Source organism: Zychaea mexicana (genome assembly GCF_025766255.1).
Source record: "Zychaea mexicana strain RSA 1403 chromosome Unknown BDB00scaffold_115, whole genome shotgun sequence".
In the NCBI taxonomy this organism is placed as follows: domain Eukaryota; kingdom Fungi; phylum Mucoromycota; class Mucoromycetes; order Mucorales; family Lichtheimiaceae; genus Zychaea; species Zychaea mexicana.
The window spans coordinates 5,550-19,804 of record NW_026516778.1 but is presented as its reverse complement, the minus strand read 5'-3'; the positions used below and the strand labels follow the sequence as shown (position 1 = coordinate 19,804).

Sequence of the window (14,255 nt, the reverse complement as noted above, 5' to 3'; positions counted from 1 at the left end):
TCCTTGCGGCAGGAATATCACAAGCATTGACGAACAACGCCAAGCGGACAAGTGTTCCCTGTGGATACTGGCACGTTTTGATGGTTTTACCGCCGTACCATTCCAACAATTCATCAACCAAGGGTCGAAGGTAATGGTTGATGTCAGATATACTCGCTTCCCGTGGGCCAGGCATTACACCAAGAAGAATGAGGTTTTCTGACTTGTAGCGCTCAGATCGTGGTAGATTGTTTATGGACAAGTATATGGCACCGTTTGAATACGTGGAGTTTAAAAACGGGCCAAACCAATCTACGTTGAGTGTGAACAACAGTGAACGGTGCTGCTCAAGAAACGGCCTGCCTTCACGATCACGAAACTCCCGCCACATGTCACCGTCGTAAATGTCAAACGAGTTATCAACAATTCGTCTACGGCTCCGCCATTCCTCAATCTTTGCCTCGAATCCAGGCCGCAAAAAAAGCCTCTCAATAGTCGCAGACAAGGGCTGATAGGCATACTCTTTTATAGGCAACCAAGGATTACCGACAGTCTTGAACAATACATTGCCACATAAACTGTTGTAGCGGATATCGTTGTTGGTGCATGTCCTTGGGCAATGAGGATCAGATGCAAGATACAGGCTGTGGCAACGAGAACAGCACACATATTTGCGCAAGTGATCGGTCAGTGCAGAGAATCCAGTGATACGGCGGAGAGTAGCAATCGAGGTAGGGATGGAAAAGTTTGGCTGGATATCACCAAGAAGTAGAACACAAAAGTCGATTATGATGCAGGATAAGTGCTCTGAAACGAAATGTAATTGGAAAAGCACGAGGAAGAGAACGACAAGGACAAAGGGATGCGGATAATTATGAATCCTGGTAACAGGAGGAGGGGGAGGACCAAGGTGAGTGTCTTTGGTTAATTTTTGGAAAAAATGGTTGTGAGTACCGTGTGGTTCAGAGCTCTTCTATTTGATTCAATAAAACTGCTTTTTATAAACCAACCTGCGCCAATGGCGGCTGCCTCACTTTGCATTTCGCTCCCATCATTACCGAACTCAACATCAGCAGCACTTATGACAAGATCATTGTCATTTTGCTCTCCATCGGCAACTTCATCCTCAACTGCGAACACATTATCCTCGGCAGAAAAAGGGACATGAAGACTTGAAACGACGTCTACAATACATAATAACGATAAATGACTTATTCGCACATCTATTTCACTAACAATATAGTCTCATACCAGGGGAGGGATAATCGACCATCACATCATCATCCATGTCCATATCAATATCGTCGCCTAGCGGCAACGGTGACGGTGACGAGCTTTGGCGCAAATTGGCTTCGATATTAGCTACAATGGCGCCCACTAGTAGATATACAAGATACAACATTATTAACTCAATCTTCGGGATGTGTGTAGAGCAAGTACCATTGTGTGAGAGGCTCTGTGAAGCACCATTTAAGACGCACCACTGATGATATTCGTGCGTTCTTCTTGGCACCATTTGGAAGCCGGTATTGCTGTTTGCCCTCGAGCACAATGGACAGAAGCACGCAACTAACAATTCGTTGCGATTGAGCTCCATTGTGCCAAAAAAAAAGTAGAGATTCAGAGCAAGTCGAAGTATCCAGCAGTAGCACAGAGCCTCTCTTATATATAAACGCATCTGTACGCTTCTATATCTTTTACTATAACACATTATGCACTTCCTACTTTGTGTTTTTTTATCACATGTAGCACTCTCTGTAATGATACACATTTACATAAAGAGTCGGGGACATGGTTTTTGCATAACAGGGTGTAAATAATATGGGGGACCATGCCTTTATTAACGTTGTAATATGCAAAATAAAAAAGGGGATTGTGTGAACCAAAAAAGCAGATGTCCTTTTACTAGTCGTTGCATATTCTATGATGGTGCTGCATAAGAAGCGGCAACATGAACTACCTGAAAAAAAACAATTGGGGGAGCAGGGAAAGGCTGTGTAATAAAGGAACAGTGTTTGGAAAATTGAGCATCTCAAAAAAGGACAAATACATATTTATCACTACTACTTTGTGTGCATTAGCTCCTTTCTCACTTGTATATGAAGGCTTCCTACAAATAAAATAAGAAACCAAGATGCATTGCTACCGAATATAGTAGCTGTATTTGCTGCAGGCTACATACTTCTTTTTATCATACCAAAACCAGGTTATAGGCATATATCACCCTGTTTTTAAAGCCTGTGATATGTACTTTTTTGTGCAGTGTAAGCTAATATCTACAGATGAAGCTTCACCATATACCTTATGCACCTTCAGCTGGTAACGACGCTGGAATCTGTTCTCCCATCCATTGGAAAAGCAAAATTGCTCCTCAGAAATGCCTATATCCTTTGCAATTTTTTTCATGGTTTTTATGGATTCTTGAGTATCAATCCATAATAATTAATTTTACTGTAAACAGTAAATTAATTTAAGTTAAGGATTTCACTGTCAAGCTAGCCTTCGTCCAAGTATTCCTCGGCTAGAGAGGGGACTTGCTCACTACTGTTCCGCCACTATAAGTGTTAAATTAAACATAAAAGGATATTACAACCTATAGGGTTTAAATAGATTTATACAAAACCTAAACTGTTTAGGAAATTAAAAAAAATAAAAAAGAAATACCTTAAGTGTTTCAAAAATAAAAAAATTATAATCTAATTTTTTATTTTTTCCTATATATGTTTAAACAATGATTTACCTTTAGTTAATAAAACCTTTTAAAAAACAACTGTTAAGGATTAAACCCCTGTTAGAGAAAATTAATATAAATATTTATTTGCGGGAACTTAAAAGTTTCCTCAATAATATTTATTATTATTTTCTATCTAAAATTATCTTTTCTAAAATTATCTTTTCTAAAATTATTTTGGCTAAAATTATTTTTTCTAAAATCATCTTTTCTAAAAACAAAAAGGTGTGTGGTGTTGTTGGTGTACCAACATAATGGAAAAGCACAAGGCTTTTCTCATTATCCACCACTACTAGAGTATCAATCCATAACAATTAATTTTACTGTAAACAGTAAATTAATTTAAGTTAAGGATTTCACTGTCAAGCTAGCCTTCGTCCAAGTATTCCTCAGCTAGAGAGGGGACTTGCTCACTACCGTTCTGCCACTATAAGTGTTAAATTAAACATAAAAGGATATTACAACCTATAGGGTTTAAACAGATTTATACAAAACCTAAACTGTTTAGGAAATTAAAAAAAATAAAAAAGAAATACCTTAAGTGTTTCAAAAATAAAAAAATTATAATCTAATTTTTTATTTTTTCCTATATATGTTTAAACAATGATTTACCTTTAGTTAATAAAACCTTTTAAAAAACAACTGTTAAGGATTAAACCCCCTTGTGGATTCTTGTGAATTTGGACCCCCGCCGGCCTCATTCTTGTGGTTCTGTGGATTTCTTGTAAATTTGTGACGTCTGTTACTGCCTGCTCTGGGTCGCCAATTATTTTTGGTGGTTCTTATGGATCTTTGTAATTGAACAGTACTCTCTTGATGTGAGCTTAAGTTAAATAACCAGTGGTTGTGTTGAAATGCTCTGGCTACATTTATTATTCATTTGACTGCTGTCATGTTCTCTTTGCACACAACTACTGAGGAAACGAACAGCCAATCTTGCGTTTGCCGTGAACAAGTTTTGGACATGAATAGGATTTTGCGTCAACATTACAACAGGGAGCACTTATTGTATGTGCAAAGAAGAACGTTATCATAGTCCCTTATTTATTTAACTTTCACGATCTAAATAGAATAAAAGCATTGCTCGAAGCAACGCGTGGCGTTCCGCACAAAAACGTGGCAGAACACTGCAATGACGTTTTGGACGCTATAAACAAAGAACATGAGAGAGGTGATTATGATTCTGATTTGGATCTTTCGCGTTTTATATGCGATCAAAGGTAAGTAAATAGCGATCCCACGCTGTCATTCGTTGCCACTGTAGTAAATAAGTTTTGTAACTGTATACATAGAGAACCACCATTAAATACCTGCAGCAATGGATCGGGCTCCACTCATGTATACTCACCCTCCTTCCCATAATTGTATGGCGCAAACTCTCCTGTCAACGATTCCTCAGCGCCAGAAACAATACCTTCGACTAGTACTAACGATTTCGAAAAATATAGCATCACTGCTGAGGAAACAATACGAAAACTCCAGACCACAGATGAACTGTTCGACGAGCTAGGTCTTTGATAATGAAAATTTTAAACTATATTAGAGGCACGAGTCAGATAATACGTTTTGTGGTGGGAAGGCGTGAAAGTTGAAAAAGGAAAGGGGTGTAGTTAAAGGTAATAATAAGGAGAGTAATACATATGAATAACGGGAATTGAGCAAACCTTCGTTATGCTTTTGTGGGCAAATGGATAGATATAGTAGAAGTATAGTCAGTTGTGGATTTCAGAGTTCTCTAATGTCTCTGAGGTTCACACAGCCAGAGACTAATCCAGAATATACATAATGTAGACCGTTTTCTGAAATGGATGATTTGATCGTACCTGCAAAACTTCGAATCTTTTGGGCTTCTGTGACATACCATTTTGTATTTGATCGTGATGAGCCTATAGGGTAACCCCATTGAGAAAGCTTCACGTCGCGCTTCAGTTCCACCAAGCAAAGAATGCAGGTTATTCCTGAAACACCACAATCTTCGTTAAAAAAACGCCTACCCTGTAACACTCCAAAAGTGATTAGTATCCTTTCAGTGTAAGTTCCTAACCTCGATATGTGTGCGCAAATGAAAGATGAAGGTCGCTGAAGAAATCACCCCAAATGGTCTCTTGCTCCCTGTTTGCGAAACGGTAGTATTTGTCTATTGGAAGTTCGAGCTGGATAAAGTGTGCCATCCTACTGCACACATTTCCATCACCTAGACTCTCATAGACAGAGCCGTCTACAAAAGGGTTTGGTGCAACAACTATGCTTTCTTCAAGAGCGTTTCCAACTTCGTCGAGCCCCATCACATCATCTTCGCCATTTAGCATCATCCTATCTGCCTCATTCCGCTCCATGCCAGCTCGCAGTCTCTTGTAATACTGTTTAAGATGAGCCTTAAGTCTCAGATAACTTTAGTCTGTCAACCTGGCGCCCCTTTTCAGTCGAGGCCCTCTCAATTCTGGCGCATCCTCATCATCGCAGTCATTCACCGCATTTTCATCGCAACCAACATAAAACACGTCATTCGACTTATTGTCGTTGCTAGTCATCGAGTGCTCAAAATCATGGACTCTACCCAATAGCCTGATAATGACAATCTTGACATTTGCATTCTGGGCATTAACTCCTGGAAGCTTCCTTGACTGTATACATCTTTGGGCTTCACTTGCAAGTTTCCATTAAAAATGAAGTAGACAGCTACACATAAACATCACTTACCAACAGCTCTTTCTATGGGACATGCACTAATCGATCTAAGAGGTCTGAGCATGTGAATGATATCTGGCACATGTTGCAGAAGGTGGTGGCAGATGGTGTATATGTTGGGAATATGGGAACCAAAGAGAAACGTATGCCAAGAATTGATGCAGCTAAAACGAAATGTTGGTTAAGTAGTTAATCAAATGAGTGTAACTTACTTATCAATGTCAATAAGCTGCTCGTCGGTTATATCCCAAGAATGAGCCGAGGCATATGCAATAACCAGATTATTAAGTTGCTCGATGTGCTGACATCCAACAGTGCTCAAACACTAGCGAGTGACATGAAATCAATCCGGTCAACCGCACGTGCACTTGCAGGATAGGTAAAGATATCTAAAAGGAGTATATATATCGATATGTTATGCAAAAGAGAAACACGCACACATTCGTATGTCTGTTACCTGTTAATGCACCATCCAATCCTATAAGAAGACTAGCTACAGATTCCGACATAGCTATACCCATCTGTCTGATAGCAGTATCACTGAGGGCAAACGGTAATTGTGCATTGGCATAGGTTTGCGCAATCCATCTGTACACTTGGTGTGTGATGTTTAGGCCAATTAAATACATCTCATCAAGTTGAAAAAATGATGCACCATGGAATGTCGGTAAGGCTGCTAATGGTGTCCGATACAAACCGCGTCGCTAGTATATTTTTTTGTTGAGTAACGCATGTACTCCTCTATATCATAGTCAATATGTTCAGATATTTACTGTATCTCCGTTAAGATACTCGCTGTTGCTTCTGCTTTGGTCCAGCTGAGCTCTACCAACGAAATATCTGGTTCAGCCATTGCCACTGGGACTGTCGCAACTTGTAGCATGGACAACACATACTCTTCAGCCGTAGTAAGAAATGTGTCCCGAGTGACTTGCAAGATCCGTGACAGCAGGTATGTCTCCAGATGCAAGCATGAGATGTGCTTTTACTGGTATCGGCGCAGGAATGCCAGGACAATGCACACGCATTCCAATTGTTCCTAAAACCTGAAGATCATCCATCAAAGGCTTTAAAAAGCTATGAATGTCTTTGGGCTTGTATGGTCCAGGGATGATGGCGACTTGGAGCATATTCTTCAGTTTGTATCTAAGTGGTATCCAGTTTATATCAGTACCAAATCAAACCTTTATACGTTGCTAGAATACCTTTCGGATTAAGGAAGCGTGAAGAGTACAAGGTGGACAATCGTCATTGATATTGTATTATTACGGCCTTGACGGAATGGAACGAACCGTCCACAAATAAGCCAAGCGTAATGTCCTACTCTCCATCGAAAAATAGCGGCAGATCTCGAAGGCACGCCCATCAACAATATCAGTCGTGACGCCTTCTTCTCATCTACTCTTGTTGCCAAATCTTATAGGATCGCAACTCGTAGTGGTTGCAAACAAACTTGCAAGAAGGTGTGAGATAGGGATATATCTCATGACCTATGCAGGCTTCCTACTGTCCAAATAACAAGGCTTCTCGCACTTTGGGCTCTTGTCTTGACTGCCAGTGAAAAGAACACATCCGTCCGCGCACGTATCCAGATTCCTCGGCTTGATAGGACAAATATCTCCAGCCCTTTTGCTGGCCAAGTATGAACTACACAAGTTTTCAAAGCTGCGATTTTCCCCTACGAAAAATGTTTAACATATATATACATTGATCACCACTCATTTACTTACTGAAGCTGTCGATAGAGTGCTTCGTAAAGCGATTGCAAAAGCTGATCAGATTGTCATGACAGTCCCTCGGAAGATTGGAGTTAAGAACAATCGCTAATAGTTCGAGATCCCATCTGTTATCTTGGGCTTGCTGCTCGATATTTAAAACATCGATTTCGTCGACATCCCCTTCATTAATGCGACTTGGCATGTCCTCAAGTGGCAGCATAGATTCGACGTCGCTACCTTCGTCGTTATTTTCGCCACAGCTTTCATTGTCACTGGTCTCGTGGTCTACGCTGTCACTTTCGCGATCAGCTGCAATGATCTCGGAAGGGACCCTGAGATTAGTGTTTCTTGTCAAGGTACCAAGATTGGCATTCATTAGGTCGGGTGCTAACACCAACACAGTAGAACGTGGAGGCGAACTGCTGCTGCTACAGCACTGTTCCCGCTTGTGCTCTTTGACGTAGTTTTTATACTTTCTTGTAGACCTAAAGGTCTCATTAGGAACTAATCCTTGTAATATAAAATAAAAAAGGTTCCATTAATAAAACAGATATTATAGTTTAAGAAAAATTTATATATTGAAATATATTTCTTTAAATTTTTATTAGGTTTTATTTTTTCATTTATTTTTTCAAAAAAGTTTTTAATCTATATTAATTTTTTGATTCTTATTATTAATATTAATTCTTAAAATATATTATACTTTATAATGATTAATCCAAAGCTTATAGTAGCAGAATGGTAATGAGCATATCCCGCCTCTAACCTAGACCTACTGGATCGATGGTTAGCTTGACAGAGTAAAAACAATGACGTAATTAATTTACTATTTACAGTAAAATTAATTGTTATTGATTACTCTCTATCGCAGTTATCGCAACAATATATGGGCATGGTTGGATAGTGGACGATGAGTATGAAATGATAGGTAAGTCTCAATTGAACGATATGTTATAGCCACTTAGTTAATAAAGGTGACAAATACTTTTAAATTACCGCGAAAGTTTCCCAAAAAAACATTTCTTTCTTCTCTTCTTCCCAAAAACATTTTTTTAAAAAAATAAATACTAACCAAACACCTTCCAACGCTAACCTCAATTTCCTCCAAGTCTTCACTCGTATGGAGCATCGTCTTATCAATGTAGAGACGAATCAAGCAATCATTCTAGAGAAGCTCGACCAGATCCTAACGGCGCAATCCCTAGTCGAGGTGCCAGTTGTCGATGAAGCAGAACTTGCTGAGACGGTTGCCCTCATTCCCCACCCAGTGGCCCTAAATACTAAGGGGAAGATGGTGAAGAAAGCTAACAAGGATGATGTCGAGCGCCTTCTCCTTCAAGGCTACCACCAGTTTGAAGGTGGTGCTTTGATCAAAGCCCAGACTGACATCAAGCACATCCGCGAACGTGTTGTGATCGATCTGATGAAAAGATTGCAGAATGGTGCTGACAACAGCATGACCCACTACTTCGTTAAGCTACAAAGCAAAGATAGCAACTGGGCTATTAGCCTTTTCATGAACCTGGCAAAAAAGCAGGGCATTGATTTTGCTGTCTGCCAGGGGCAGTAGGCAGCTCGCTATATCCTTTAGGAGCACTGTTTATGAGGCATTTGTAGGCAAATGTTTAGAATGATTACCATCATTCTAGGGTTATGACTACTGTCATAATGACCAGCTAACCACGTCATCGAAAATCAAAGATTTTCTCTGACCACCCCTAATTATATTGATCATTATTTATCATTTAAAAATAAAACTTAACAACTAAATATATAAAATAAATCAAAAATAAAAAAATTAATAAAGTATTGAAAAGCCTGCTAGGAATGCTGGAATAACTATGGCAGATCCAGCAAGTCGAGAGCGGTTTCTAGGTATGAAAACTACTACACTAGAGCAACCACAATCAAATATATATTAACTATTATGTAGACAACAAGAACTGGCTTCTGCTTCTACTACTCCTCCTGTTTCTGCTTCTGCTGATCTTCCTGCTTCTGCTTCTCTTCCTGCTTCTCTTCTTCTCTTCCTGTTGCTGCTTCTGCTTTTCTTCCTGCCCCTTCCCTTGCCCAGTCCACGCAGTCTACCAAACGACGCCGTACAACAAAGCGGCTCGGAGCTGCTCCCCCCAAAAAAATAAATTTAATTGAAAGGTAAGTTAAAGTATCAGAAAGTTTAATTATTATATAAATACATGCATATACATATATATATATAGTGAGAGTATATGTGATATATATATAGAGAGAAAGGGATGGTTTTCATTTGTATACGCTCGACCAGTATTCCAGCAATCAACAAACCTTAGCTAGTATCATGTAATTGAATAAAGCTATTTTTTAAAGTCTATATAATGAATATTCCACAAAAATGTTTTGTGATTTCTTGTGAATGTGTGAGCACTTTGGTAGTCCACATAGTGTTCTGTGATTTTCTTGTGAGCATGTGACCGCTTTGGTATTCCACAAAACGTTTTGTGATTTCTTGTGAACGTGTGACTGCTTTATCGCTACTTTGATTCACAAGATTCCTTAAAGAATTTTTGTTACTTTACTTAGTGTTTATAAGAATTTAAAATCCACAAGAATTTTCCTACAGTGATATTCTTGAGGTTCAACTCAATTTTAGCCTAAGCAACTAGATCCTTAAAATGTCTTGACTTTAGCTTTCTCCTTCTGGATGTAGTAGTTGTAGATAATGTCATTTTGCTCATCTGTGAGCTTCTCATATTTAGCTTTGCCTATGACAAAAAAGGAGTTGAATAGAAGAGAACAAAGTAATGATTGCAAAAAGAAGCTGGGCCATACATAGATTTTATCACTTAGCCATCAATAATAGACTGTACTCTTTTAATTGGTGTTTACTAATTACACTTTGCCAGCTTATCGATACTACTTGTGTAACATATCCACATTTTGCAGAGGGGACCTATTTAGATTACATTGATTTTTTAATAGCTACTATTATTTGATTTTATATACATCTACAACTATTATTGATTAGATTGTTACTATAGCAACTAATTAAAATGCTATTTTTAAAAAAATTAGGTAAAAATATGACATCAATGTCTTAGCAATAAAAATATTTCCATTTTCTTCATACCAACAAGGATTTTTACTATATAAAGAATAAGAATAAAGATTCTATAATCAATTTACAATTGTAAATTATATTATTGATATCTTTTATTTTTAAAAAAATGATGTTTATAATAATCTTTAGAGATTTTTTTTAAAAAAAAATTGTTACTAAGTAACAAAAAGTTATTAATTATTAATTTCTAATAATGCATTATTTCTATGGTGCACATACCTTATAATCCACAATTTTGAAATTTGTTTCAATTTCGAATTTTCAGATTCCGCTTCTATATATGGTAGTTTTTAATCATCAATGCCTACTTTCCGATGGGAGCTTGCAATTTTGGTTATGAATATCCTCACTTCTTCATCTTCTGCCCAGGCATCCTCTCCCTTTACTTATATGCTTCTATATAATAAAACCATCTTTTGTAATATCTACAAATCTTTGTGGGGTTATTGGGGGAAAAGCTTAGTCTAAAGCAATAGGAAGGTGTTTCTGAAGGCTAGCAGAGGAGTTGTCGCACATTCCTTATATGCAGCTGCAATTGCTCCATTATAGTGACGAAGTTACCGATTTCTGTTCAATTAGGCTTTTTAGCAGCTTTCTTTCGATCTTTAGGACAAGGTATAATGGAGAAATTGTGTGGAATACGCATGAGAAGGCAAAGCAAACATGAACCTAAGTTAGTAGCCAGTTGGCAAGTGGCTTTGGACCGCTTAAATATTTTACCCATAAGGCTAAACTTGATTTCCGCTTGCTGAAGTATAATCCTATATGTTTCAATTTGCTATCCCTCAGCCAAAAGTGACTAACTTCAGAAGCCTATAACTTTTTTTAAAGAAGCAAGAACTCAAATCTAATCCACAAATATTGTTTTTAAAGGTCTAAAAAACATAAGTAGCCGCTTCTTTTTTTATTTTAAGGTGATATTAAAGTAGTAGGGATTCAAAGATTACCTAAAAATTTGCGGATTATAAGGTGCTTGCACCATATAATCTTTATTTTTTATATTAGAAGGTTAATATGAACTTAAATAATGTTTTATATTCTCTTATAATATTGTATATATTAAAGAATAAAGATAAAAATGAAATTAATATAATAATAATCATACTACCACTACCACTACCACCCCTAGTGTTGGTCATATTGAATGGAAACAAAGAATGACCCTTTTTTTAATTCAAGAAACTGTTAAATTTAACAGCAATCAACAGCAACCGCTCAAGTGCTCTTAATTCCCCCAAGAAAAACACCAAAAAGCTGACTCCAGGTATTCCAAATTACTTCACAGTGGCTAGTACAATCTCTTTTCTTTTTAAGTTTGCACACCTTCCTTTGTTTTCCACCAATATTTTTGACTGCAGGTGATGCTGCTTGCAGCATCTTCGATCTCGATGTCATGGATGAGAATAAAGATCGTGCTCTGACATGGTTACGAAAAACTGGCCTAGCACCAGCGACATTAGTCAACGGCGATCCTCTAGTTGCTGTCGCTATTTCAACGGCAAAGATTATTAAGGAACCGTGGCGGTTTCAACGATTGCCAACTGTCTCAACAACCAAAAGTGCTGTCGAAAATGAAGAGCATTTTGAAAGCATCAGCAGCGAATCATACGGTCCATCTATTCCTCCATCCCGTACGGCCATATTGCAGCTAACAAAGCAAATCATGCCCAAGCAACCGACATCTGGCGTGACAGATACCATGTTTTTATCCAAACAAGAAGTATACAAAATTGTTCAACAATATATGCAAAACGACACTTTGAAAAAGGAAGACTTGGCAGAATGGATGAGCAAGGATGGATTTTGGGGTCCTGCGAAACGCAAGCAAACAAAAAGAGTTCGAAAGCACGGTCGTCATTACAACGTAGTCAAGCTCAAATACCGTGATTTTACTTGGACTGATATCAGCAACATCCATTAATTCCGTGCAAAGGTTAAAGCCACACATTCAACCATCTACACGATCGGGTACGCAAGAAAAAGTCGAACGCTGGAACCGTTGTCCGCAAAAAAAAAAATCAGTCGGCCTTCAGATCTACAAACTGAAAACAAAGCTTCTATGCGAAAATGTGTTTGTATCGATTAGCACGTCTGCATTTGATCCTATAGCTTCGCGTGACTATGATCGTCCAGGGTTAGAGCTCGATGGTTATAGTGGTAGCACGCAAGCCATGATAGAAGAGATCACAAAGTCACAACGCAAAGTCAGGCTTGTGACGATCGATTACCGCGGCTTGACCACCAATATTGATGATCTGCACCATTTCCTTCGGGTTAACAAAAACATAGTTGAACTCGTAGTTGACATTGTACATACTGTAAACGTTTACAGCAGACACGACATATTGCACAGCGACAAAGTTATCCGAATGTTCAGTGGTCAGAAAGCATTCGTTCGCAGATCACAAACATAATGACGATATCAAATAAAATTTATTTTCTTTCTAAATCGCTGGCCTTTCTTCAGAAAACTTACAAGATTACTTGACCTACAGTAAGATAAGAAAGTTTATTGCTTACCTTATTATTATCACGACTCTTTGTTACATATCATACTTCATTTATCCCAACATTTGCAAAAATACTTTGAAATAACCTTTTCTACGCTGTTGCAGGACCTTGATTCTCTCCGATATAATATCTTCTTGCAAAAGCCAATGATGCTTCACTTTGCTCTTTGCCACTGCCCAGAACTGCTCTATGGCAATAAGCTCGGGAGAGTACAGTAAGTAGGAAGATACACGCATTTATATCCTCGATACTTGATATACCTCTTTATGTTTTCATGCATGTGAATAGTGCATTGCCCATGACGATACGGTGTCCTTTAATATGCGGACATTTGTCCATTTCATCGAGAGTCGCTCTTAAAAAAACTAATCCAATGGCCTGTCACAGTTCCTGAGCTTATATATCCATTAGCCTTCTATTCTTCGCAGGTCTCAGTTCTTTTACGTCGACTGTGATCAAATTGCTGCAGAGATAGCGCCCAATATAGACGGCGTGTTTGCTCTCGTTGTAGGTCGAGTAACGATAGCACGATCTTTTGTGGACCAGGCTCTTGAGCGTTTCATTTTAATATCAAAGCAGACTCGTCTTAGAAACACGCAATTTGTGAGGAAGTTCATGTCTGTGTTTTCCCACTTACAAACCAATTGTACAGTACCGCTCCTCAATCTTTGCTGAACTTTTTCTTTCCACAGAACAAAAGATTGTATTCACTCCACATAAACTCTTAAACAGTGCTGCTTGAAAATCTAAGATCTTGAATTGCTTCAATAAATGTTCTGTCACTTTAACAACAGCAGCAGAGAATAAGCATCAATGAAGTTATTATTTGCCGTTTTATGATCTTTGGACACTACAAGATACGATACACTAATGAACAATCCGTTTACAATTATCAAAATGCTATCAGGGCATAAACTATATTGTCTAACCCCTCTCTGAGTAGTTCGAATGTGAATACCCAACTGCGTCGCTGCAGCTGATGCACTGATCTCTTTTCGATTTTCAGGTTGAAAATCTAACGTTGACCTGGACAGTATAACGCACATTATCACGTTTCATGTTGGGCTCCTTCATATAAATGCCTTCATCTTTTGGCGTTTCTATTCGCATTAGACATACTGACGAAGATTCGCTGGAAGAACCAAGATAACTGCTGATGTTTCATCATACAACGACTAGGGTATATAATATATATATCTTTTACATGGAATTTGATGATGTGAATACGGAAAAATTGGAATTGAGGTTGATAAGTCGGATTATGATGATTTACGATATTGCTATTGGGGGATTTATTATGTGATCACCGAAGTTAAGGATGATCACTCAGCAGAGGTCGAGGTTCGTGACATCCTTCTACATAAGGTCCTAACGCCAATCCCAGCTACATCAAAAAACAAGAGACAGGCTGGTGTAGTTTGAATGTACACGTGATAACGTTCATAAAGTGCTGTAGCACTGATTGTATGATCTTTGCTACTACTACTACTACTACTACTACTACTACTAATAGTAGTAGTATCATAGTAGT

General features: G+C 38.2%; 1 protein-coding gene across 1 annotated transcript; it reads left to right on the top strand.

Moving 5' to 3' along the window:
* Positions 1 to 11,460: 11,460 nt before the first annotated feature.
* On the top strand, positions 11,461 to 12,668 carry BDB00DRAFT_964034 (uncharacterized protein). The gene has a single exon (XM_053129765.1). The coding sequence runs from the start codon at positions 11,607 to 11,609 to the stop codon at positions 12,132 to 12,134; it is 528 nt and encodes a 175-aa protein (XP_052974454.1). The 5' UTR covers positions 11,461 to 11,606; the 3' UTR covers positions 12,135 to 12,668.
* The last annotated feature ends 1,587 nt before the right edge of the window (positions 12,669 to 14,255 follow it).